This window comes from Platalea leucorodia, assembly GCF_965183815.1.
Source record: "Platalea leucorodia genome assembly, contig: HAP1_HAP1_SCAFFOLD_150, whole genome shotgun sequence".
Classification (NCBI taxonomy): Eukaryota; Metazoa; Chordata; class Aves; order Pelecaniformes; family Threskiornithidae; genus Platalea; species Platalea leucorodia.
This window is the reverse complement of record NW_028121394.1, coordinates 74,651-102,341: the sequence shown is the minus strand read 5'-3', so window position 1 is coordinate 102,341 and position 27,691 is coordinate 74,651. Positions and strand designations below refer to the sequence as shown.

Genomic DNA, 27,691 nt, shown 5'->3' with positions numbered 1-27,691 from the left:
CGAAGCTGGACCCCTAACTTGAAGGCACCCTTGAGTGGTTCATTCGGTTAATTCAGTCTTGGCTGGTTTAGCTCTCCGTTTCTGGTTGCATTTCAGAAAACTTGGCTGGGGTTTTCCTCTTGGAAGGAAGGTGTTTTGCATACAAATATGTAAATACCTTCCCATTCTTTTCCCCTTTGCTGGCTTACCTCTCGGCAGCGCCTCCCCACATGGCATCCGTTCAGAAGACTGAAAGTCCTACCGCTCTTTGCAAAATTAAACCCGTGGACGTTATTTTTCATACATGTCAGCTACCAGCAAGCTTTTACTGGTGGCTTTTTTCTGTCACTAGGCTTTGCTCTGCTGATGTTCAGCTATCACTGAAAAGCTCATCACACCGGGTAGTTTACTGAAAACATTTTATTGTAATCAAGAAGTGACATAACAAGGCTGCAATGTATTCTGCAAATCATTCTGCTGCTATTTTATAACTGATACCAGCTGCTTCTGCCAGGCAATTAAAAGAAAATTCAACTGTGAAAATTTTCAGGACAGAAAACTCCAGCCAGACTAATTAACGGTGGTTAAAAATAAGAGGCCCCAGCAACGCCTTTCATGTTGCGTGGTCACAACTCACAATTCTGTACAAAATGTTCGCTTTTTAAAGCTCCGATGTAAAAATCAAACAATCCAGCGGCAATTTTTTAAGTGCAACGCAGGGTCTTTCATGGCATCATTTGCAATGCTTGAACTCGTTCACATTTTAACAAAGTTTAATACAGATGACTTGGGATTTAAGTCTTTTTTCATTATCTGTCATTCTATGTAGGGACAGATTTCACTTTTTGGTCATCTTGCTCCTTGTCTTTGCTCTTCTTCCATTTGTTCTTCTTGTGCTTGTGTTTGTGGCTCTTTTCCAATTCCGTTTCATTTCCAATGTGTTTCTTCTGCTTCTTCTGTTTCTTCTGCTTCTTGTCCTTCTTCTTCTTTTTTTTCTTGTTCTTTTTCTTGCTGTCTTGCCTCTCTCCTGAGCTGGCACTGCTCCTGTGGCCTCCAGTCTGACTCTCAGAAGGGCTTTGGCTACGGCTGCGCCTAACACTGGGACTGCTTTGCCTTTGACTTCGCCTTGCTTCAGGCCGGTCACCTGCAGCAGGTGCTGCTGTATCCTCTTTCACCTTATCAACAGCCTTTTCCTTTGGGTCGTCATGAGTTTTCCCTGCCGCTTCCTCACCTTTTGCAGATACCTTACTCTCACTTTCATTGCAGTCTGGTACAAATGCAGCCTCATCAGTGTCTCGCGTTCGATCAGAAGAGAGCGGCGAGGAGCTGCTTACCTGAGGCTTAGGCTGGGCAACACTTTTATTGTTTTGTCCAGTCACGTTCTCTTTCTCATGTTTTACATCTGGCGATTCCTCTCTCCAAGGTGCTTTATTACCACCTGGCTCTTTCTCTTCATTGCTCTTTACTTCTGGTACGTGCTTCTCTTTCTCTTCTCCTGCGTTTATATCTAGAGGTTTGGGTTCCTCCAATGTGCGCTTGGAATCGTGAGCAGCTTTGTGATCAGACTGCTGCTGCTCAGGCGGAGGGCTGCAGCTGCCCCTGTTGGCGTCTCCAGTGCACTTTTCGGACAGCTCTGCTCGTTCGTCTCTCGGCTTACTCTCCTGGACTGACGTAGATTCTCTGTTTTGAGAAGGGGACTCTCTTCCCCTTGCTAATTCACTCTTTTCATCTCTACGCTTGGAACTCGAATAATCTCTGTTGCCATCACGGTCAGAATTTTTGTCTTGCTTAGGAGTAAAGTCTTTAGCAGCGGATCCATGGCCAGTATCAGGCTTCTCTGAAAATCTGCGGTCTTTGGAAGATTGGGAAATACTTTGTCCATCTCCTTGCTCGGTTGCACGTTCTGAGGGGTCGTCTTCTTGCTGAACACTGCTCTTTCTCTTCTCAGAGGTGTCTTTGTCTGACAAAGAATGATCCCGGTCTTTGGTTTTTCCTTTTTCATTTGACATTGAACTTTTTGAACTTTTTGCGTCATGCTGGGAGCTTTCATAACTCACCTCTTTTGTAGTTTTCTGTCTTTCCTTCAAAGGCTTCGTCTCTTTCTCACTCTGTTTTACAGGGTTTGGTGGCTTAGCACTCGCATTTTGTATAACATTAGCAGGTTTTCCTACGGTTGCGGGCACCTGGGTAGATTGAATGTCTTCCTCTTCAGACTCAAAGTCATCCTTCTCCCACTTTGACTGAGGGACCTGGATCATAATAAGGATGTCTTTCTCAGGGGCTGTGATATCATTATTATACTCCTCCATGGTCTTAATGACAGTTTGTTTTGTGTCTGGCTTTTCTTCAGTCTTTCTAATGGGGCTTCCTCCAGTAGAACTAGTGCTAAGAGGGAAAAAGCTGACATTAATCATGGGTGAGATATACGCACCGCCATCTTTTGTAACAGTTTAGAAAACGGCTTGTGTTTCCATTCTAAATCTTGCATATTTTTTCAAAAGATGTTCAATTAAGGGAACAGACGAGAGAAAGGATGAGTCCACTAGCTAAGACTACGAGCAATCAATTAATTTAGTACCTTCCTACTCTACATTTAATTAACAAAGACACGAGATTATCAGATTGGGGACTGTCTGACCTGGTAATTCCTTCATGTCCTGCTTCTACCAATGGTAGATAAATTAGCTATACATTCTTGTTTCGACATCTAAGCAAGCAATGAGGGAGAGGTATACACAACCACAGTTTTATTCTCATGTCCCAGTGTTCTTCTTCAGAAAAAATGTACGTTTTAAAAACTGTTTAGAATATCAAGACACTATCTTAAGTCTCCAGTGACGTCTTAAATGGTTTGAGTTTGCGCTGTCCTGCTTCTTTAGATGCTGAAATGTACGTAATAACAGCTTCACACTAGATTCACTCTTTCAAAGAAGTTGGCACTGAGCTGGAAGCAGTGTAGCTGTGTCAACACGGCACTGTGCTCAAAGCTCAAATCAGTACAAGATATTGGCAACCAAGCTGCTATTTCTGCAAGGTATCGTTTCATCTCACCCTGACAAAAGTAGATCATTACAGCACCTTGCAATTTTTCAAAGGCAACATATTGCATGGTAGAGACATGTCTGTTATCCTTGCCTTTAGCAGTAAGCTGGATCTGAAGGAAGACCTCGAGGGGACTCCTCAGAGAGTCAACATATAATGAATAAGAAGGGGGGAAAAAAGTCCCAGAAGTAAGGGTGAAAGACGTCATCAATGAATTAACCTTATGAGCTGTCTGGGCAGTACAGACTGCTTGTTTTCTTTCACAAAATTTGATTCTGACCCAAGTACAGCTTAACAGGAAAGATCACAGATTATTCACTCATTTAGCACAGATTTAGCTGTTCCTTTCATTAGTCACCATACAGACTTTTACATTTGTTTGCAGGGGGGAGGGAGGAAAGAAAGAATAGGAAAAGAAAAGATGAGGTACCTGGTGCAATGTACCAGAGTTGCACTAGATCCATCAGCTGCCGTTCCTTTGCTTCTTACTTTTCCCTTTGCTTTTTCTTGCTTAACTTTGCTGCTGTTCGGCTCAGCTTTCTCACCAGGTTCTTTTGCAGGTAGCACATTTTCTCCACTCACAACCTTTTTGCCAGTTTCTTGGTTCAGTTTAATCTTTTTGGCGGGGTTGTTAAGAAAAGCAGGTTTATCCTCTTCTGGAGTTTGCTCTCCTTTTTCACCATCAGGCTCAGTCTTCCCCTTTGGTGGTCTTTTCGAGTCAGCAGCTTCTGGTTTAGAGGCCTTTAGGGAAGTCGCTTCATGTTCTTCAGCAACCTTTTCATCTACTTTTCGTTTTCTTTGTTCAGGTTTTGCATCAGAGGGGTTGCTTTTTTCAGCAGGTGTTTTTGACTTGCCCTCTTTGTTGGAGGGCTTCTCCGACTTGGTTTCTTTTCGATGGTCTTTCTTTGCCGTTTCCTCGTTGGCTGCTCTGGTTTCTGGGTGATCTTTTGTAACTTTGGGGTGAGCTTTCCGTGGGGAACCAAGAGCCTTCTCAGCCTTTTGAGAGGAAGAGGTTTTAACACTGTCTGTCTTTGGCAACTCCTCCTTCACTTTTTTCACAGCAGGTTCCATTCGAGGAGATTCTTCACAATTGGTGTCCACCTCCTCTTGGGAAGCTTTAGCTGGTTTTATTATGCTGTCGTTCTTAGGCAGAACAGCCGCTTCTGCTTTCCGCTTTGTCTTGTCAATTTTTGCTTTTGGCTTCTCCTCTTTTTTCGCCTTTGCAGATACTGGTTTGAAAGCAAGAGAATCTGCTTCCATAGGCTCATCTCTCACAGGGGTGGCATCGTCTCTTCTTGGGAGCATGAACAGAAAGTCCTTTTTAACATCTGCTGCTGGAACTGGCTCTTTGGCTTTCCTCGCACCTTCTAACAACTCAGCTTTGGGAAAGCCTTCATTCTCATCCCCTTTTCTTCTCTTCTGGGGGTTTTTATCTTTATTTCCTTTGCCATCCCCCAGTGGATGTTCCCCCTCCTTCTCTTTGCATTTTGTAGCATCTCGGATGTCATGGCGCTCTCTTCCAGAAGGTTTTTCAGGGTAATTTCCAGCTGCATTACGATTTCTGTGGCTCTGCCCACCAGGATAATCCTCCCTACGTCCCCAAGCCTGTGGCAAATTCTCTCGTCTGGTCCCAGGCGGACCAAACCTATCTGGAGAAAAGTTGCCCCTGTTTACTGGAGGTGGAGGTTGAGGGCCAACAGCAAAGCTCTTGTGAAACTTTTCATACCATTCTCTAGAGTTCCTTTCCCATTCTCTGTATCTTTCCTTTTCAAATGGATCTCTCAAGTCAACAGATCTGCCATAGCAAGCTTTCATATCATGTGGAGGAACTTCTCTGTATCTGTTAAAATACTCCCTTCCTCCTTCCCCTCGAGGTACGGTCCGTGTAGTGGGAGAGTGGCCTCTAAACACTGGAGACCTTGATCGTGAACGGTATCTTCTTAGCCTTGAATGGTGATAACCCCGTGACCTTGACCTAGAACGATATTTATGACTCTTCCTTTTGCCTCTTCTTGAATACCGTGGGGATCGTGAGCAGGAACGAGAATGGGAACGACTAAAGGATCGAGAGTAGGAGCGAGAGCGGGAAGAACCTGATCTTGACTTGGAGTAGGTGCATGAACTTCTCGAGTAAGATGAAGCACTATAGGGAGACTTGGACCTTAAAAAAAACACAAAACACAAAAAAAGTGAAGTTAACTCAAAACAGTCGCTCTCCCCAGTTTTTTTTCCTCCCAAATTTGGTTTGGGTTTCTTTTCCTCTCCACAGGCTAATGCCAAAGCTTCTTTCAGCTGCTGATATACTGCTACTGCAAACTGAAGAACTTGATCGTATGTAAAAGTTTCTGCTTACGAGACAGAACAGCTGCTGCATTGTTAGTGTACCAACATACAGGAAGGGGAAGCCTATTTCCACCCACTTCTATGACATTAACTACCACAGCTATTGATTGATCTAAGGCGGGGTATACTGGCCTCTACTGGTACATGAACGCACACATTTTTCACTACTCAACAACTACCTGCAGTGCAAATCATTTTTGTTGCAGTAAGATGCAAAAAGTGCAAGTCTTAATGGCTAGAGTGCAGTATCAAACACCAAGAAAACACGATTTAGCCTGAAGACGGCAAAGCTCCATTTTAAAATGCCAGCTTAGTCTCTTCATCTTCACTACTGGTTTGGCAATTTGTACAGGATGCAAAAGACTTGTACTGCAATCTTACACCCAGGACTATTTACTCCTGTCGCTGCTGATCCCTTGACTCATCCAATCCATCTGACGATGGAGAGGTGGAGGCGAACTCCTCCTGATTCTTCTAGACAACCCGCTTCTCCATTACGGACGTGTAAAGCAGTTACCTGGAAAACAAACGCCTACGCTCCTTTTGAATCTTTTTATATTCCATCAGTTCTTTACCAAAATCCTTTGTAAGCTCATCACATTTGGACTTTTTCTTCTCCCTGTTAAAAGAAGTTTGACCTTTCTTACAAGGATAGTTTGACCTTTCTTACAAAAAGACATCAAGAAAGAAACCCTGGCCGATAGGAGAAAATGTCTACTGCATGCAAATGCAAAAGGTGAACATCCTAGTTAAGCAAAGCCAGTTTAGAATGCCTAGAAGTTTCAGGGAAAGCTTTAGAATGACATTTGTCTGGGTTTACTTTTGCATGGAGCCAAATACTTACTCCTCTTTAGGTCTCTGTTGTTCTCTGTAAAACTCCTCCCTAGGTAAAGGAGGTGCTTGTGTCGTTGGGATGGTATTTGAAGGAGCCGTTGGTCCTGCTGCTGGTACCCAAGCTGGCGACCTGTTGGCAGGAGCGGGGGGATATCCTGGAGGGGGGGCAGTGCACCCAGCAGCTGGAGGCTGACCAGGGGGAAACTGAGGAGGCAACTGGGGCGGTGGTACCCGCGGTGGGAGAGGAAGGGCATGGGGTGGTGGAGGATGCAAGGGAGGTGGAGGCACAGGCACAAAGATGGCGATTGATGGTGGCAGTGCTGGGGCCTGAGTCCTTTGGGTACGTTCGCTAGGCGGGCGTCCTCGATTTGAACTTCTAAAGAAACCCAAAAACATGTGTCACTGTTTGTTACACTCTGCCCCAATTTTAAAGAGGAAGGCGAAGGAAGCGGGAGCACGGTGGCGAGCACTTCTTGTTCTCAACTTAAGCATTTCTCTCCCTGCTGTCTGTTCATTTGAGACTGCCCTCATTTCTTGATCCTCAGACTCGCCTTCCACATCCCCAGCCCCAGCGGTTCCCTCAGTCTTCTCTCCTTATACTCAGCTTTGCGCCTGTGGATGGAGGCTGCCCGTGCTTAAAAGAGACTCCCATCTCCCCTGGGCCAAGTGCCCACCGCTCCTCTGCCACTCCTTGATATGGTCAATACTTCACACTTCTGATCTTCAAAGCACTGCACAAATATTAACTCATCTTCTCTCAAACTTCTTTTAACTTCTTCCACATAAGCCTCCTATGTTGTTGCCTCATGAGGATGTGTTTGGCCTGCTTTTGTCCCCAAATTGTTATTTTCTCGCTTACTGAATTTGAGATTTTAGACAATCTGTGGGATGGATCCTGGGGTTTGTTTTTATTTATCTTTAGCATAGTATGAACACAATGCCCCCTTACAATCTATCTATAACAAATATGTACCAAAAGGAAGGACTAACTTGACACTGCAATAATAGAGAAAACAGACTCCTCTCTCTCTCTCCAACTGAGAGAAAGCAGCTTGGCTATTTGAGAGGACTGAATTGAAGACATTCAAAATTTTTATAAAATAACACAACACAGCGTTGACTATCCAATGCTTTGCTCACTCAGTATCAACTAAGTTGGTAAAAAAGAACGTTGGAGGCTGATTTCTATGGGGAAATCAATTTCTCCAGCCCTATTCAGCCAGTGATCAGAAGGGTGGCTTTCCACCTCACCCTTTAATGATATTTCAATTTTATATGTAATTATGGTTTCCAGCCAATTCAAATGAAGCCATTTAAAAACGAATTACCACTTGTATTCTCCACAACTATCTGTGCACACTTATTTCATTCTAAATCAGCTTTAAGCTACTAAATTATTATTTGCTGTATAAGCTACGTGTTATGGTCTCGTTTAACGGGTTACAAGTAGGAATATATTGAATTTCTGTAGCATACTTACAGCTCCCAGCCTGGTCTGCCAGCTGCTGAGCGAACTGCGCTGGCTCTCCTGGGATGACCTTTTGGCGTGGAGAGAGGAAAAAGAAAAAAATCCCATTCAGTTGATCTGAAGATAAGTTTTGAAAAGAACTTCTCAAGTTATAGTTGCTTACCAGTTGTGTGTATTGAGTGTCCTTGGGGGCCCAGAAGACTTGGTAACGCTGGTTGTCTTACTACAGGAACCCGACAGCCCTTGTGAATAAACGCAAACAGTTGGAAAAGAAGCTCTGCTAAAATACAAGCAGCACTGCATATGTTGAAATAAAATTTACCTTCTCTTCCACCAAACTGCCGATTGACTGAAAGGAAGATTTAGAAAGCCCAGCAGCACTCACCAGCGCAGCAGGAGGTAGAACAGTACCGGCATCACTACAAAAGAACCCAAATTTTTATTATTCAAACAGTGTTTTGAAGTGCTACTTGAAATACAAAGTCCCAAGTGAGAAAAGGCTGACTATAGTAAATGGGGAAAAAAATGAAAAAATAATCTTCTCCAGATGTACAAATGGGAAGTTGGCCGATTCCAAATGAAGCACTGACGAGAAGTCTGTTTGGACTAGTGGCATTTAAGGAGAAATAGAACAGAATAGACTAGACTATTTCAGTTGGAAGGGACCCACAACGATCATCTGCTCTGACCGCCTGACCAATTCAGGGCTGACCAAGTTAAAGCATGGGATTAAGTGCATTGTCCAAATCCCTCTCCAACACTGACAGGCTTGGGGCATCGACCACCTCTCCAGGAAGCCCGTTCCAGGGTTTGAACAACCTCTCGGTAAAGAAATGCTTCCTCATGTCCAGTCTAAGCCTCCCCTGGCGCAGCTTGGAACCATTCCCACACGTCCTATCACTGCATCCCACCGAGAAGAGATCAGCACCTCCCTCTCCACGTCCCCTCCGCAGGAAGCTGCAGAGAGCAATGAGGTGGCCCCTCCGCCTCCTCTTCTCCAAACTGGACAAAGGCAGAGTCCTCAGCCGCTCCTCAGAGGACATTCCTCCCAGCCCTTTCACCAGCTCTGTTGCCCTCCTCTCGACGCACTCAAGGACCTTCACCTCCTTCTTCAGTTGTGGGGCCCAGAACTGCACACCGTGTTCAAGGGGAGGCCGCAGCAACGCTGAATACAGCAGGATAATGACCTCTTTTCACTGGCTGCTTCCCCTGCCTTTGATGCATCCCAGGATGCAGTTTGCCCTCTTGGCTGCCAGGGCTCACCGGAAAAATATTTTAGTAAGCTGGCTGCACATAAAAGGATTGGAGTACGTATAGCCCAGACACTGACTCTCAGTTGTGGAAGATGCAAGAACTGAAATTCTCTTGGGAAACGTTTATGTGCTGGCTCAGTGGCTGCCTTAGAGGTTCTTTTGACTTGTGACCTTTGTAGTCAACGGTACAGCTGCGCCTGACAGTCTTCTGGACAGAGTGGCTCTTTGCATTCCAGGCATAAAAGTGAAAGGACAGAAGCCCTCAACAACAGTACAGATTTTCCATGTATTTTCCTACCGCTTCACTGGGTTGCCTACTAGGACTTTGTTGGTAAATGTTTGTAAAGACTTCAAATTTACAGTGTTTCAATGTTTATTATCCAAATCTGCGTGCGGTGCTGACTACACGGCATTACTGAGAATGACTCTGACTTATAATACTGATGATAGAAATACTGTAGAAAAAAGTGATGTGAAACACCTGGTCAGTTTTACCTCTCATTGGGCTTTTTTGCTTTTCAGGAAACGATTATTTCCTCAGTACTAAAGAGAAATGAATGCACTCCAGAAGCTCTGACATAACCAAATGCTTACTTTAGGAATTGCTAGCCGCTTAAACTCAAAGGGCTCCTGGGGGAAAAAAGTTCCTCTTTCAGGGTCAACGCGTACTGAATGACTTGTAAGAGAAGCAAACCAAAATACTTTGGAGAAAATTCTTGCATGAGGCACGCTTCCAAATTATTCAAGTGTCCTCATTCAAAGTAAAACCCAAACCCAGAACGGCCACAGTTCTCTGGAACTGTCACTAATGCTATAGAAATCGCTAGCTGAGAAGCTCAGGAGAAACAATCTAACTTCAGCACCTTGGTGCCTTTTATATTCGTGTTGATCTACAGATTTCCTTACCGAAAAGGTCCACCTGGCTTTTCAGCAGGGGCCAACGATGACAGAGCAGCAACAGAAGGAGAAGCCAGAGAAGCCAGTGGACTCATGAGCGGATCCCGCTGGCTGGAAATTGTTGGCCAGAGCAGAGGCTGCAGGTTGCGGGCTGTTGTTTGCCTCAGGAGTGGTGGTGGAGGCGGTGGCGGTGGCGGCTGCTGCTGCTGTTGCTGCTGAACCTGCTTATGGAGCCCTTTTGCGTAGCCAGTCCCATTTCTGAAGTTGTTCACAGCCTAGAGGCAGGAAAGCATTTACAAAAAGTTAATACGAAACTTCAGTAGACAGACGAAGAAAAGCCTGCACGGAGTAAAACTCCTTGTGTATTCCTGTAAATGCTATCAGTCCTAAAATGAATCAACATACAGATGTATGGATACATCACACTGAACACTGATATTCATGACTTGCAACTCAGAGCAGCCGTATTTAAAGTACTCCAGCGTTGGCACTGAATTTGAAAGTGAGACAAGCCTGTTAAACAAAAGGGTGACCTGAATTTGCCAGATTGTCTCTAAAGAGTTGTAAGCTTCTGTAACAACAGATAACGTATTTGAAAAGTAAATTGAGCCTTACTCCATTTAGCCTTGCTTAAGGAGAGGTAAATGAATATCTTCTTCCCTTTCAGCTTTTGAAAAATAGACTTTTCCTTACCAACAGTTTACGTGAAAGTCATCGTGTTACCTGGCGTAGGGACTTGTTGGCGACTAAAGCGTCAGGAGAAACGTCTGTTTGATGGCATGTTGGGCATCTGTGTTCCTCAGAGTCCAGTAACGCTGTTCTAATACCTGTGAATCATCAGAATCATCAAAACAGCTTTTAGCCAAACTAAGGAGTATTTTTGGGGTCTAATCAATTCTAAACACAAGTGTGTGGTTAATGGGTGAATATGGTCTTGAATTGAGAGCATGGAGCGATCAATGTTCAACAGTGTAAAAAATTTCCAGTCTGCAGCAAATAACTATACGGTTTGATACTGCACTCATGCAACACCTGAAGATGTACAGGAGGCTGTGCCTTGATGTTCCGACTGATCTTCTTTCCGCTGGCTAGTACAGTGAGAAGTCACTAACCTCAAGGTTAATGAAGAAAACACATTTCAACACATTAGGAGGTTTGAGTTCTGAAGGTTTTAACCAACCCTCCGGTGGAGAAGGCGGCGGATTAAATGCCTGACTATCCGTTTGTTGCAGACCACACCAAATCACCAGAGCTGGCTATATAATTTTGTATGAGAGAAAGGGCTGTGGACAAATAAATGCAGTCACTATCTAATTCTGGAATCTCCTGCACAATTACGCACTCTTCTCATACTCGTCCTTCCGTATTGTGCTGGTCTGGGCGGGGACAGAGTTAATTTTCTTCATAGTAGCTAGTGGGGGGCTATGGTTTGGATTTGTGCTGGAAACAGGGTTGGTAACACGGGGATGGTTTCCTTATGGCTGAGCGGTGCTTCCACAGAGTCAAGGCCTTTTCTGCTTCTCACACCGCCCCACCAGCAAGGAGGCCGGGGGGGCAGAAGAAGTGTGAAGGAGACACAGCCGGGACAGCTGACCCCAGCTGAGCCAAGGGCTATCCCACACCGTATGGCGTCATGCGCAGCATATAGAGCTGGGGGAAGAAGAAGGAAGGGGGGGATGCTGGGAGTGATGGCGTTTGTCTTCCCAGGTAACGGTTACGCGTGATGGAGCCCTGCTGTCCTGGGGATGGCTGAACTCCTCCCTGCCCATGGGAAGGAGGGAATGAATTCCTTGTGTTGCTTTGCTTGTGCGCGCGGCTTTTGCTTCACCTGTTAAACTGTCTTTATCTCAACCCACCAGCTTTCTCGCTTTTACCCTTCCGATTCTCTCCCCATCCCACTGCGGGGGAGCGAGCGAGCAGCTGGGTGGTGCTTAGTTGCCGGCTGGAGTTAAACCACGACACGCGTGTAAAGAGATTTAATGAGATACATAAAAAGGGGAAAAAGCTTTCTGCCTTTTTTTTTCCTTTCTACAAGGAGAGTCCTTTCCTAGTCAGGCCATACTTCAGTCTTAAATCGAACTGGTGACAAAGTAATGCCGTTATCTCCTATGTCTGCTTTCAGAAGATCAATTTGATGTTGGGATTTAACAAACCTGGGAGTAACACTTACATTCGTCACAGTAACTGTTTCTACAGCAGGGAATAACCACGGCATCAGTCATTGTATCTTTACAAAGGAGACACAGCAGCTCCTCTGGAACGGGATCATGGGAGGAGGAGGGGGAGGACGGCTCCTCGGGTAAAAAGGGTGGCTTTTCCTTCTTGCCTCTGGCATAAGCTTCCCTGGAGGCGGGGGGGGGAAGGAAAAAGAAAAAAGTGAAAGACGAGGAAAGGAAAACTTTTCCAAGCGTAGGATTTTATCAAAGGAAGACAAGAGATGGAATTCTCCTCGCTCCACACTAGCCTTTGAAGACGTAGGCATCTCGTTTAAACTGCTTTTCTATAGCCACAAGACCAGAAGAGGGAGGGGGGAACAATTTTCCTTCTGCAGAACTCTCCCATTCATTGGATCAACTAAGAAATTGGCTCCGACTACAACAATAATGTTTTGACAGCTAGAAATCGGGTGCAAGGAATCCCACCTCTCCTTTGCCAGGGGGTAAAGGTAAATTGCAGGCTCAGGATGAAGTGAGTCTCCGAGTAATTCCATTTTATAAATAAGGGCAGTCTATGTTCCAGCTTCTACAAAAGGAGATCCACGACAGAAAAGCAGAAGTGCTACCAAGTGCATTTCGTAACAGCCCCTCTTGTCAGCCCACGGCTGGATTTTCTGAGTTCAGAGCAACAGGGAAACTTCAGCCTGTTTCACACGTGAGCTTGGATAAAAGTCAGAGGGGGAGGAAATCTCAGTCCAACGGCGATGGGTTACATTTTGCAAGAAGCCTTTGAAACATAAACCAGCAGCAAAACGAGCTTTCAGAGAGAACAACTCCCACTGTCAACACTACTGAAATATTTTGCAGAAATACAGATTCTTAGCACAGCACTAGTTTAACCAGCTTCCAGGGCCATGAGCAGTAGGGCCACCCTATTTTAATCTTAGAAAGTATCACAGATTTTAAGGTTCAGATACAACGACAATGCTTCCTCCCCTGCAATTACAGAGGCTGGCCGATTTGGTCGCCTGGCCACTCAGACATTTACGCACAGTTTCTCTCATTCGCTTTTGGGTCGGTCCAATGAATTCCCTACTTACGCATTAATAGCTGGTATGGCATACTTCCCAGTGCTGGTTAGCATAGCACCCTTTGTATTGGGATCTTTCACCTCTATCAGGAAACTCCGTGGAATTCCCGTGCTCCTTTTAATTCTGGGAACAGACTCAACATTTTTGCCCTGTTAAGAAAGGCAAACATAGCTCATCTTAAGACCCACACTTAAAATGACATGTCCATGATTATTCTAAGCAGAAAAAGCCTTTAATCCTCTCCTTTTCCTTAACAGAAGGGTTGCTTAACTAAAATACTTATTTTCCTAAATTAATATAGCCAGGGTGTTCCAAGGCTTGAGCAGTGTTTTGAACGCCGTCGACACTCTTGGGCTTAACTTCAGGTTCCTTAAGGGTGAAATATCCCTTAGCCTGCCCTCCGCTCAGAAGAGACACCAACCCGCTCCTCCTCCAAAGCGCAATTCCCAGGGTGAGCTCAGTTCAGTGCTCTGAACCAGGCACTGAGGAACTGTATATGAAGGTTCAGTTCATACCTCACGCATATACAATGGTAAATGGCATGCATACTCACCCAGAGGCTTGTGTCATTAAAACAGGCAAATATTCAGCGGGTGGGGTCAACAGAAAGGAGCTTGGGTTTATACGAAATACTAAAAACTGTGAACTGTTGTTAAAAAGAGTTAAAACCAGAAACATTTCCAATGATATTGGAATATCTAAAAATATGCATGAAAGTTCACAGAGAACGATCTATGGACATATTGAATGTCTATGACCTGGAAAAAATAAAAGTTTACATTTACAACTCCAGCTTTCCCTTGAATTTTGAAGGGCTTCACCCCCAGAGAAACAATTCCGAAGATGAGCAGTCATGTAGCTGTTAGGTAACTGCCAAGGTAATAAAATGAACCCCCAAGTAACACCAGAAGTCCCCCTCAACCTTACCCCATTTGTTGGGCAGTTCTTTATATAGTGGCCAGGTTGTCCGCAACGGAAGCAGGTATATGATGGTGGAAGCAGACCCAAGGGTTTCTTCGTGTAACTAAAAGGTTTTGGGGAAAAAAAGAAAAAGCTATGCGTGCGTCTCTCTTGTTAAAACAAACATCTCTACGATTTTTCCATCATCTTCAAAGAACAGATTGGACGTTATCAACACTTACTTGATTGGATGATACTCATGGCAGGACTGTGTCATCATAGCCTTGATTTTATCTTCTTCAGAGGCATTGGCCTCAGCCAGATTGGCAGTCTGTTCAACAGGCAATTATTTGACACACACATTAGAAACACATTTCAGCCCACACGGCCAAAGACACCACCACTCCCCCGATCCTGCAAAGAGCAGCACAGCGCGGGCTGAGGCTGCATGAAAACAGCCGCTGACAGAAAACAGAGCCGTGCTGAAGATGCTCTGGGGAGTCCTTAGGCCACGGCAGGGGGTTTATGGGCCTGGGAACCTACTTGAAAAGAGCCTTCTTGGGCACTCCAAACCTTGGGCTCTCTTTGTACCTCACACAAAGACTCCTGTAACCAATCCAATGTGCTTCCAAGTGGACTGAAGCTCTGTGTAGGAAAAATCATACTATCCAGCACTTTTAAACGGATTTTTAAGCCCCAGACTATTTGAAGCAGAAGATAGCCACTGGACGTTTAATTGAGAAAGATGCAGGCAAGTACCATTATTTACATTTCGCAGCAGTAAAAGGACACACAAGAGTCGGGGAAGTGGGTCTTGCTGGCTGAAATTCAGCTTCAGACACAGAAGCATTAAAAGGAATCAAGCTTTTGATAATCCCTCAGCAAGACAAAAGATTCTTGTCAGTGGAAATTTGACCACGATGTGCTGTAGGCAGTCCCAGCTGCACGTTCCCCCCCGCTACCCTCTTCATATTCAGCGATTTAACTGCAGCAAGCAAAACCTGCCGGTTTTTCCAGTTGACTGTGTCCTTTTAACATACAAATCGTAATAGAAACCTTATCCAGAATTACTGAAGGTAGCTGATTTTTTTTTAAGTCGTGTTTGTTCCAATGTTTTTATTACACACCAGCCCAGATACAAGCAGGGCCTGAGGGAGTGACTGTAAATGATCTGGACCTTCAGGCACTGATCATGCAGGTCAACCACTCCTGCTTTTGTTTTTAGATGCATTCACTCCCAAAAGCAACCAGCCAGGTTCAACATTCTCTTAAATGGTTGTTTCATATACACAGCTTTTTCTCCACAGTCACATAATGCAGATCGACATCTATGAAATCATTAATGTTTATAGAAAACTTTACAGATACTTGACTCGTTTGTTTGAACCCAAACGGTTCACAAAACACACCCAAAACCCACAAAACCTTACTAGGAACAGACCAAAATTCAAACATAGCATTTCATACATGGGAATAATAAAACAGAAACCTGCTAACACATTGCCTCCATGCTAAGCCAGTCTGCACTGAAGAGGTCAGAGCAAGTAACAGTTTTGAGCTGCTTTATGCTATGTTCCTGTATTTTTCTGAAATACTTAAATTTTCTCAAAAGCTTCAATGTGTGCCCTACTTGGACAGGTTTTCACATTTCAGAGTAAAACTTCACAGGAGTTTACAGAACTAAGGACACGTTCAGAGACAGCACCAATGGAGACCAATTTCTTTTGGTGGCTGCCTTCCAAACAAATTTATGTTTCCTTCCCCCCAGTGTACACAATTTAATTTCTGCAGGAAGAGAGGGAAGAAGTTACCCGTGGGGAGAGATTTCTCTTTCTCGGCAATGAACTCCAGCCTTTATTTTCAGAAGAAAGAACCAGCTCCTCTGCATTAAGCCCTGCCTTCTCTAATCTTTGTAACTTTGCAGACTAGGAATTCAATTGGCTAGCACTACGCCTGTTCACAAAGGGCCATCACTAGTGCTTTCCCCGACAAAGTGACACCTGGCTGAGCAAAACCAGCAAGCAGCTCCATAGCAAAACAGGGCGTTACAACCGTTTCAGAAGGGCACATCTGCTAATATGCCACACATGCGCATCGGCATGTTCCTCTCGACAGTTAGGTACACTGACACAATTTACACAGTCTGCATTCAAACAAATTAGATCGTGGTGTCCACTGTAGATACGCTACAACTGATGAAATTGTGCAGCATCCACAGAATGCATCTAGAACTATAAGGACTAGAAATTCAAAAATAGCCATGCAATTGTCCGTGTTCCAGAAGCGCTTCTATTTTGGCTGTTGCAAACCCCCTTGAAATGGCCATAACTTACAGCCAATTAAATTCTTCTGTAAAAAGTGTGTTAGTTTCCAACGCAAAATTAACAAAACATAGGAAAAACGGTAAACGGCTTCCGAAGTGCTGCTGCTTTGTGTCTTGCAGATGAGTAATACTGCAACATTATGTTGAGGCTGAGAAGGTACTCCCCTTCGATCTTCCCAAACGGGCAGCTCCTCTTTACAGGATAGTACCAAAATATACACACGTTTTAAAGTTAAAATAAAAACTTTACATTGCTAAGAATTAAATTAAAGTTGTGTTCACATTACAACAGTCATCCAGCTGCAGATCACGGTATAGGACTGAAAAATATGAAGCTAACACAGTTTTTTTAAGTATTTGACAAGAATACGTACATACCTTAGCAAGCTGGCCCAGAGAAATAGATGCGGAAGAGTCATCAATCTGTTCACAAAAAATGAAACACAGATTCAAGTTCTACAATCAAAACACAGCAATAGTTAACCTCTGCTGTAGCCTGAGAGCCTGCGCTATGTCCTCTGAGTGTCACTCAAAGAGGCATTTCTAACCTAGTGCAATCTGTATCTGCTCAAAACAAAGTCCAAGCCTATGACAGCTTAAGAGTGCCTATGTGGTTCATGAGAAGAAACTAAAAGAACCAAACGCGCTTGCGATCAACTCGCTGCTCCAGAATATCTCAGAGAAGGACCCCTGTCCAATGTTCACAACTGCTTAAAATCTGAAAGGGTAAGGAAGCTGTCAATTGTCAGCTCAAAAGGACTTAAAAAAATACTTGAGTTTGTTTGAGAAGGAAGCATCACGACAGGAGACTTCTTTTCAGTGTAGTTTGTAAATTAAGCAGTTAACGTCTCGTCGTTTAGAAATGCACACGGTTTGGGTTTATGGACACAGTACAGTTGCCCGTCAAAATAAAGCACGGGCGTATATGCCCTGAAACATGAACTCTGCCCCTCCTGTCCACCAGTTTAAGAATATTCACCGTCCCCCACCAAACCCAAATAAGAACACCAATCCAAAACATCAGCCATACAAGTAACCACCACTTTGTCTAGACAAAAATAAACTGCTCAAATTATTGAAATAAAGGTGACCGAGAGCTTGGCCAAACTAAAAATTCAGCCAGGAAGGATCACAGTTGTGCCTGACGGTGCTAAAACAACGGCCATGACTCTCTGCATTTCTGCAGCCTCGAAGGACAAACACCAACTAGAGATCCTTGCTGTTACTGAAACAGTAATCGAAGTCAAAAAGGATCCACTTTCCTGCTTTGGGCGTAGTAACATTAGGGCAAGAGCGCCAATGTGGAAGTGGAGAATGATAGCTAACATAAGACAAGACAATGAAGAAATATTCAAAGTGTAAGCTTTTGTGCATGCTTTTTAAAAAAACTCTTAACTCATTTCAATTTTGCTGCTTTACTCTTCAACAACAATTGGCAAGCTTTCCAGTGCTTTATTCCCGAAAGAAACAAAAAGCACACGACAAGCTGTACAAACATACATCTTGCCAGCTCTAGGCAGCCAGATGGAGAACACGGCACCACGTTCAGCTGTGCAAACCCTGAACCTACATGATCTAAAACCGATCACGCGTCCTCTGTACAACACAAAGTCATTCAGGAAATGTTCTAGCAGACTCAGTACGAAATACAACGCATTACTGGGCACAAATACCAACGTTCACATCAGAGCTGTGCAAATAATGGCATTACTCAGTTTTTACTATGCCCAATCAAAGACATTGTATTTACAACATATGCTATGTTGTACTGGAAAAGATATTAAGTTCATGTTTGGAAAACTACTACAAAACTGCATTGTTTAGAATTAAGGGCAGTGTGTAGAAAAAAGCGTGAGATTGTGTTTTACATACTGCTCTTGATGTGCCACTCGCTGGCTCAGTTCGACTTCTTCTAGAAGAAGAAATAAAGGTGATCAGAACTTCAAATAAAGCACTTGTACCCAACGTAAAGTAGTGAAAACCGGTTATAAAACCTGAATATCAAAACATTATGTCCTGATAGTCTCGTACATGTGGAAATTTATTCATATACACAAACTGTTCTCCCTTGGTACATGCAGTGCAACTAAAAAAAAATCCCCAAATCACGTTTCTACTTTGTCACAAATTACTCTAAGGCTTACAGCTATAGAACACAGCAGTGCAAGAGCAAGCCCTCAGGTATTTTGTCTCTGCTATGGAAGTATCAAAAATACAAAGTCTGTACTACAGGTCTGTGTTCTTCCATAATCAGCCATCAAAACACGAAGGTCACTTTAGCCAATCTGGGTGCCCCCAGCGTTACAAATAGGCACCAGATACAGCACTTCAGTTTCTAAGAAAGAACAGGGACAGTCTAGACACTTTGAAGTGCAAGTGCACTTACGTTAAAAAAATCAGCCGTCGGACAAAGAAATACCAAAACCGTCAGCAGCAGAGTCTTTAGAACAGGGTTTCTTTGTGGAAGCCCAAGCCCTGTGCTCAGATATCTGCCATATTTAGCTATGAAAGTGCCAAAATATTAAATGTGTTACGTATGCTATATTGACTCAAAATAGTAATAGAAAGGTCACCTGAAAGCAGTTCCTGGGGCTTTGTGCGACTTAGGAGTCCTGCGACAAAAGAAAAAGGTCTTGATTGCCAGAATTTGCATTAAGATAATCTTGAAAATGTTACAATAGTTTAGGAAATATTTATTACATTTGAAAACTCGCTGAGATTCCACACACTCATTGATCTGTCCCTGCATGCTACTCATCATGGATCAGACATGCAACCGCTGATAGCGTTAGCAAACAATTCATACGTCCTCCAAAGTGTGCCATGAGCAGAGGCAATTCAAAGGCTGCAGTGGAATTTAGGTACAAATAGAGAGGGCCATTCTTTCCTCATCCCCACATGCAGGCATTTATTTGGTCTTTGATGCTAGCAGCATCTCTCCTCTCCTTTCAGGGCAGCATTACAATACCAGGAGAGGGTGCCATCCAACCCGAAACGGAGGATGCATTGACAAGACGGCGCTAAGCATACGCGTTGAAATTAACCCCCAACACAAGGCCGTGTTTATAAGCACAACGCTGTGGCGTCCAGAATTACCAGGCAGCGCCTGAAAGCACTGTAACAACCACGGCAGTAATACGCCCAAAGTTTACATGCAGAGCCACATAAATTCAGGGGTTTTTGCTTGCAAAGGCTTCCTGGGTCCCAGGATGCTCCTGTACTGTTGGTTCAAGACACGCTGTAACTCATCAGTTTATTTACTGAGAACCAACATTAGAAAGACGTGGCAGAACCCCAAGCTAATAATAGCAACTAATTGTGGTGGAGAGGCGTATCTTTAAGTAGGCTGGCAAAGAGGACCCTCCAAACAATGCCAGTGGAGCTAATATAGAACTGGACTGCATGAATACATAAATGACAGCAATAATCCTGTAGTCGGGATTGCATTCGAAGGGCTGTCATTTTAATCAATATGCCCGGTTCTCTGTCCTCCGTAAATCTTAGGAATACAGAACTAAAACCTGGGGCACCGGTATCACCTTAGGGTAAAAACAGACTTAGAAGGATAACTAGTAACATTTGGTACCGTGCTAAACGGCTTACTGAGTTTCAAGTTTGGAAAGGATTATCCATTCCTTCATCGTACTCGCACAAAAGGCAATATACTTTAGGATATTGTTGTTTTTCTCTTGCCTGAAACGGACATTGTCTTTAGGAAACTACTAAGAATCACTTCTGAATGGAACTTCTTGTTTGCATGGTTCGCCAGCTGGCAACCCTTGGTCTGTCCTCTAGAGCTAGCGTGCAAAAGCCCCAGATTTGGGGGGTAAGAAGAGCTGCCATATCCCTCCCCCCTCCTCCCCCAAATGCAAGGAAGAGTCAAACCCTGAGAAGCAGACTCTTCGGAGATGGGAACAAATTACAAGTTTACACTACAATGCCTATCTGTCTGTACTATAAAAGCCATCAAAGCAAACACATAGAATAAGGAGTCTCTCCATGTAGAGGAAACAGGATCCACAACTTGGCTCTCAGAAGAATCAACCCCAAGAACAAACCCAATGAAACCATCTTAAAAGTTACCACCGTTGGAGGTTAAACCCCATGGCCCAGCAGGTCTGAAAAGGTAAGTCTGCTTTGGGACAGATAGATTAAAATTTACCCCATTACAACAAAAACTAACAGCAGCTTTCACAAGAAAGATCCAATCGGAATGCCTCTGTAAACTACGAGCAATAAAAAAGTTAACACACTGAAACCCCCAACAAAGAATGCAATGCTTTACGGATACTTACATCACGTATGGTTTGCTGGCAGCTTTAACTCCTGCAACAGGGATTCTTCGAACGATGACCGAGGAGTTCTTAGGAATGAGGGCGTTATCATCGGTGTATTCTGCAAACAACATAAATACAGACAAAAACATTAGTCACTTCCCAAGAATGTATATTAATAGCTAATTACACAGCACTTCAGAGAACCCCCTCACAGATGTCAAAGCAAAATTTGATGTGTAACATCGCGCTTTTATCATCTCAACACACTAACAGTACAGTTCAAGAAATCTTCAGGTCTGATAATCAAACACAAGCAGCACCATCTTGTTCTTTTTTTTAAAATAGTTGGAATGCCAACAGCAAAATGGTCCCAAGGGTCACTAAAGGAGGCTCTGCTAATGCATGAGGTTCTTTCCTGACCTAGCTGAAGTGGCTTTTGCTGCTGTTGGGCTCCAAACCCAGGAGGTCTTTGAAGAAAAACAAACAGCAGCAAAGTCTCACCTGCATAAACCAGATTCTGAAGCCTGACCAGCTTGCCCTGCAGCAAAACAGGCACTGCGTTAAAGCCTGGAAACTCTGCGCCATTGCTTCAGTAGCCGTTCACTAAAAACGCTTCAGCTACGCTGCTGGTGCTCAGGACGGACAGAACACGGAAGAGAGCCTGCCCTCGCTGCCTGTTTCTTGGAGCTTCATCCATCAACAGCCACACTTCTCAGCTGCTCGTTACACTGAAATGGAAACGGGGCTGGCAGTTCTAGAATTTGGATCACAGAAATGTTGGGCGGGTTTTGAGCTTGCTTTCACAAGCAGGGCAGAATGGGCTCCAACGCGGTATCTCCCCTCTTCAGCTGCTCATCTCGTTTGAATGAACCAAAGGAACGTGAATACTTTCCATTCACTTTTTGCAGAGCAGAGAGACTCAAAGGAAATTCCTTAGGAAGGCAGCCTCGGAAAGCCTCTCGAAAACAGCGTGTGCCTGAAGCTACCCATGCTCTGCCTTGGCTCACACCATGTCAGTCTGCTGGAGAGGAGGAAAGCCGCCTGACCTTTACACAAGGCCCCAACAAAAAACCACCTGCCTGAGACACTTGGACTGAGACAGCTTAAAATGCAAAGATCTCTCCATGAGAATGGTTTTGATATTGCACTTCCACAAGCTGGATATGACTAAATATGTTAAAGCACTCTCAGCAGCCATTCCCTGTAATCTGCCTACAGTTTTCAATATCAAAAGCCCTTACCTTCGCAGACCAGATCAGAACCACGGTCTGAAACCCAAAGATGCTGCATACCCAGCCAAGCTCTGTCAGGGTGGTTTTGCTCAGTGATCACATACAAAATAGGAATATTTCACAATTTACGCTCCATTTTTCAGTGTCTTAGTCCTAGAAAGGACTACCATTGACAAAACCAGAAGCTTTTCCAGAAGGCCCATATCCTGAAACCAACCCCTAGAGCTCTTCGCAAAAGGAAAATCTAACCATTGCGCAGCCCCCTGTCAAGAAAGGCCTGCCCTGGGACGTTTTGATGGAGCAGGAGCTCCGACAGTACTGAGGCCCAGACAAAGAACGGGGAGCTCATGCCAGCTGCACTTCTCGAAGCCCCAAGCTTCAAGGTTTTGAGCTGCTGAACGAAGCCGTGCAGAATATTCTTCCTGCTCCAGATCACAAACCACCGGATTTTGATTTCAGAGATACGTGATAAGCAACAGTGGCTCCACAAAAAGGCAGGGGTTTGCTACGCCTGTGCCCAACTGAGGACTGTGGGGGTTCTGCAGAAGATTGCAAGCGGCAGCACCTCTCCTAGAAAGAGACTGTATATATGAGGACAGCAACCAATGCTTTGATTCACAAATCATGCAAGCCTGCAGCGGTCAATTTGAACACGCACAACGGGTGTACGACGCAGAAAGAGGAATAAGACCTCTTTTAGTATCTTGTGACAATTCATTGACCGTTAGAGGAGAAGCATTGACATCTGCCTTCTGAAGCGACTATCCGTGCATGTATCTGGAGAGAGACAGGTACGTGCTTGTTTTCAATCCGCTTGTGAAGTGCACACTGAAGAGAGCTCCAGCCATCTAATGACAGACTGCTATAAAAATGAATTCACCTTCCAAGTCAATCAGTCCACATTTAAATGGATCACCTGAGGAGTGACAATAGCTTGGTGAAGTAAAGGCTTTATTTGTGTAGGACACTCATCATGGCCCATATTGGTATTTGATGCTTGAAGGCTCCTACTGGCTCAGCCAGCAGTCAGAGAATTTGTGGAAGAGTGTTTGCATACAGCAGAGGACATTGCTGAGCTCGTTGTGGGAAGGGACCTGGGGCCAGTTGGCTTTCATACATTTATTTTTCCTTTGCCTCAATTAATTGAATGCATTTTGGTGAGGAAATTTTGTTAAAGGTGAAGTCAAACCACGTAGACTAAAAAGTTAATTTTTTTTTTTTTTTTTTAATCGGAAAGGACTAAAGCTAAAAAACGTGTCTAAAACACAGCCCTGAAGGTAGCTGTCAGGACAGCGACGACAAAACAACAGCTCTGTCGGGCCCCCAGCACAAGTCACAGCTACCGACTGTGGCCGAATCCCGTTATCGCGTCCCACCCCGTGCCCACCACCCCCACCCACCTTCTTGGGTCTGGGCGTTGGAGATCTGCAGGTCACAGTTGGCCGCCTTCAGCTTCTCGCGGCCCATGATCTGGCGCTTCAGGTCGCACAGGGAGATGTGGAGCCCATTGAAGGTGACTGTATCGTAGTTCAGCTTGGAAAAGAACTTATAGTGGATGCACGACATGGTCGGTGCCTGCTCCGCGACGATGTCTACCGCAGCAGACGGCGTCGCAGCCTCCGCGCCAGGACAGGGCCTGCGGCAGCTCGGGGAAGGGCCCACGGAGGGGGCCAGGCAAGCAGCACGGGCTGGGCTCAAGGCCGCTCAGAGGCCACAGCGCTCCACCACGGCCAGGCCCCCTGGCCTCAGGCAGACTCGGCTGATGGAGGCCGAGTGGTGGACTCCATCCCGGCGGTGCTGCAAGGCCCCGGCCCTCGCCCCTGCAACGCCCCTGCCCACAGCCCTCAGCGATGGAGCTGGGCTGCGGCGGCGGCTCCCGCCCGCTCCTCCTCGCAGTCCAAGCGGGCGAGTGGACGACGGGGAGAGGCCCCCACGGCCCCGGCTCAGCCTCCGCTCCCTCTCTGCACGCAGCGCACCTCGGCCCAACCGCTCACTATGGCAACTCGGGTGCCCCTGCCCCAGCATTCCGCCGAGGGGTTTCCCGGCCAACAACCGCAGGGGCTGCCGTCAGCGTGTCACCGCGCACACATAATGGCGCACGCACAACGGCACACCGCACCCACGGCCCCGCGCCTCACGTGGCCGCTGGTGTCCCTGCTGTCCTCCCGGCCTGTCGCCGCCCGCTGTCCTGCCCCGCTTTGGGCCTGCGGTGTCCCCCTGTCACCCCCTGGGCCTTCACCACCCAGCGTCACCTCCCGCCAGCCCCTGGCCTGTGGTGCCTCTCCCAACAGCCCTGGGCCTGCGGTGTCCTGTCGCCCCCTGGGCCTGCGGTGTCCCTCCTGTCACCCCCAGGCTGTCACCACCCGCTGTCCCCTCCTGTCAGCAGCCAGCCAGGGCAAGACAGCTGGGGGGAGATGCAGCGGCCTTTGCCGGCTGGCGCTCGGCTGCCCGCGCCGCAGGGCCAGCGAAGGGAGGGGACATCTCAGGGTGTCGGAGGGTATTTGGGTGCATTTATGGGAAGTTCAGTCAAAGAAGCCCACGACCATTTCTATTTCTTGCCATCAACCAAGGTACTTCCCCACTGTGGCACGTCCACGGTTGCCTGACCTCTGGGGAGGAGGACTAAAAAGCAAAGAAGGAACCATGAGCGATAGGAGCTGCCCCAGGACAATATTTCTTGCTTTCTCAGTCCTCGCCGCTGCTGCTGCAACAGCCCTAGCGCATGACATCATGCCTTGCCTTACCAGGTCTCGTTCTGCTGACTAATATGCTACAGCTTGCAGACGGTTCTGGCCCAACTGGCTATTCCTTTCTCTTCACGTAAATATAATATAAAAGACCTGTTATAGTCTGGTGGGGCTAACGAGGGAGCTTCCACGACGGCTTGGTTTAGATCTCTAAATGCCTTTTGGGTTTCTGGAGTCAGGAAACCCTTTTGATTTCAGTGCTGTCCTCTATAGCCAAGGGATGCTTAGTTTTGCTACTTGTGTCTCTTTGTTTTTCCTGTCACCAGTGATTTGGAAGCCTAGGCTTTAATATGGTAGCCTTGCTTATAAGCCTGGGGTGGAATATAGATTATACGCATTCATTCCATAATTGGGCCATCGCCACACTCCAAACGACAGCAGCAGAGGCAAATAAGCCCGACTGTTGGATAGGCACTAAAAGCCTATCCTCTACCACAAATCTACTCTCCTGGGTACCCGTCCCATTGAATTCTCAGTGGTACAAGGACAGGCCCCTACGTTACGAATTTTCACTGAAGAAAGGAAGCACAGCACCCTTCCGCCAAGAAGGGTTTGTCACCGGTCTGAAAGGAGACCCCTGGGTATGCTTGGAGAGCAAACCTATGGACAAGCTTACTCACTCTGTAGGGGCTGGGAACTGGGAATGCCAATAAGCCGTAAAATTCATAGAATGGAGGGACATGGACAATTCAGATCTTATGACCATACGGACAAAAAGGGGAGGCTTATGCCTGGAATGTTCCATAGATCTGTTCCTAGGCCTAAAGGGAATTGGTATCACTCCACAAATCCTTCCAAAACCTTGTTGTATACCACATCCACCGAGCATGGGAGGCAGATTCTCCAGAAGCCCTTACATAAAACCTATTGCAATAAGCCATCACGCTGCAGATTTCTTCCTGCATGGAGCTTATCAGGCCCTGCAGACTCCAAGACAATGTGGATATTCGCAGATAGATTAACTCGCTATTCTGCAGGAAGCCATAACCAGATTGAAGATAATCAATCACCATCGAGCTCCTGGGGGATATCAAGAACACTTGTCAGGCAGCAGCTGCATCCTCTTGCGCAGGCTTTGAACTAGCCCTGGCGAAAAAGCTGACCAGCAGACTGGGGTACGTAAGAAAAAGCTCCTATGTAAAGATGGCTTCGAAGGATGCGCAAGAGAGCTTGACTGGCAGTGACCTCGCCTATACAAGTGGGTCTACTGTTAGAAGAAACCAGACAGAAACCAGCTGAAAGCAGCAAAGTTGCAACAAAATAGTGCAAACTCAGCTAATAAATGTGCATTAAGCGAGCTTGCACGGGGTTTGTGCGTACAAATCCTCAAAAGTGAATGGTAACAGGCGATCTCACGGCCAAAGCCAACAGGTTTTTTAGACTGTAAAAAAGCACATGTGAGTAGCCTTAAGATTGCGTATAAGGAATCAAGAATTGTACCACGGGGTCCTTCTCAGGCCCCCAGCCAAGAGGCACCTTTATGGCCGGCAATAAAAAGGGGTTTCAGCTAGAGTGCACCTCTGCTGCCTTCTTTCCTGTACCCACGCGAGAACTAGAAGAGAAGTGCAAGCAAATCCATTTCAGTAAAAGTTCAGGCCAACATTTAAACAGCCCAAACTCTCAGTACTTACACTGACCCTTACTTAGAGATTTATTTTATCTTCCTTTGGTATGGAACTAAGCACGCTCCCTCCTACCCACAGTCCTTCCTCCCAGCCTCACAGCTCTCCTACATAAGAAACGTAAAGCTACATAAGCGACAAAAGACAAAAAACCTGCTTTGGTGAACACCAAAACACCCATGACTTGCTCAAACTCTTCATCGCCCCACCTGAGAGTCAAGGGACAGGATCTCCTAAAGGCTCTTTCGCAGGCACTGCCCTGAAACCCCCTCGCTGCTTCTCTGCTAGTGCACAGCGATCAGGAAGAGTTTCATTTTTAAGTCTCTGTAGACAATTTCTGAAATTAGACAAGTAATTGTTAACGAGGATAAGCCCTTTGCCTTGCATCCGGCAACCAACGCGGATGCGGACCCAGCAGCACAGACCACTGCCACGCACAAGCCACCACCCCACGCCCAGGGAAAGCACGACCCGTCAGAGGTGGTACCCGATCCCGCTCCTCACATCAGGTCTCTGTATGAGCAGGTTAGTTCTTTTAGTCAGACACAGAAATCACAAGTGATTTCTTCTGCTGCTGCTGCTGAAGCAGACTTTTAAGTAGATATTGCCAAAGAATGCACAAACAGCCACAAAAAGTTAAAGCAGGTACTTTCATCCCAGGTCTGACAAGAAATTGCCCCCGCCCCCCCAATCCAAAATGGTCAAGAAATCTATCTGAAATACAGATTCACGTCCACTATCATGGATGATGAACCTCGTCCTAAGCACACGTTGTGCCTTCAGACAGGAGCTAAGGACTGCATGAAGTCACCGCCACGAGCAGATGTTCAAACCCGATGCCTCCAGAACACGCAGGCAAACACCCACCATTTTTTTCAGCAATGTTTCAAGTCACGCGATACTCAGTCCATGACTTCACAAAATGTCACTAAACTTAACGATAGCAGCCTCTCTGCAGGTTTCTTACTCAAAGGCAAAAACCAAAAACCCACATACCCTCGGGGAAACCCTTGTCCTTCCGTGTGGCTGGTGCCTTCCCATGGGTCATTTTTTCTTGCAGGTTGAATTTAGAGCTTCAGTAGTATTTTTTTAAAAGCAAAATCAACAAGCAAACAAACAAAAAAACCGCTGGGCGATATTTTCCCTTCCAGCTGGGCTCTTCTCCCCCAGCCCTGGCCACCCTGCAAGGTGATGATTGTCACCAATATGAGGGCGCAGGACTGGGCCCAGGTCAGGGCTGTTGCAGGCAGCACGTGTCTTGCGGCTCCCGGGAATGCAGGTCCTGGGGAGTGCGCAAGAAATGGGGCAGCTGCCCATCACTCCTATTTTTGCTCTCTCCCCATGGCTCTCTCTCTGGCTCCCGCTCCCCCTTTTTTAATTTCTCCCTGTCTGTCTTTAGCCCGTCACCATTTTTTCCTCTCTCTTACTCCCTGTCTGTCTCGTCTAATTCCTCCCTCTCTCTCCTATAGCCTGCTGCTATTTTTTCCTTTCTCTACATCTCTCTCTCCCACTCCCTCTCCCTCTCTT

The 27,691-nt window shown here is 45.8% G+C and overlaps 1 protein-coding gene across 1 annotated transcript; it reads right to left on the bottom strand.

Moving 5' to 3' along the window:
• Positions 1-800: 800 nt before the first annotated feature.
• On the bottom strand, positions 801-23,361 carry LOC309603621 (E3 ubiquitin-protein ligase RBBP6-like; the record flags this gene model as incomplete). Its single annotated transcript, XM_082338418.1, has 18 exons — positions 801-2,364; positions 3,452-5,182; positions 5,882-5,983; positions 6,209-6,574; positions 7,679-7,736; positions 7,830-7,908; positions 7,989-8,085; positions 9,826-10,091; positions 10,540-10,643; positions 11,987-12,159; positions 13,073-13,212; positions 13,991-14,087; positions 14,206-14,294; positions 16,665-16,709; positions 18,159-18,195; positions 18,860-18,898; positions 20,582-20,681; positions 23,196-23,361. The coding sequence occupies 18 exons, from the start codon at positions 23,359-23,361 to the stop codon at positions 801-803; spliced, it is 5,253 nt and encodes a 1,750-aa protein (XP_082194544.1).
• Between the last annotated feature and the right edge of the window lie 4,330 nt (positions 23,362-27,691).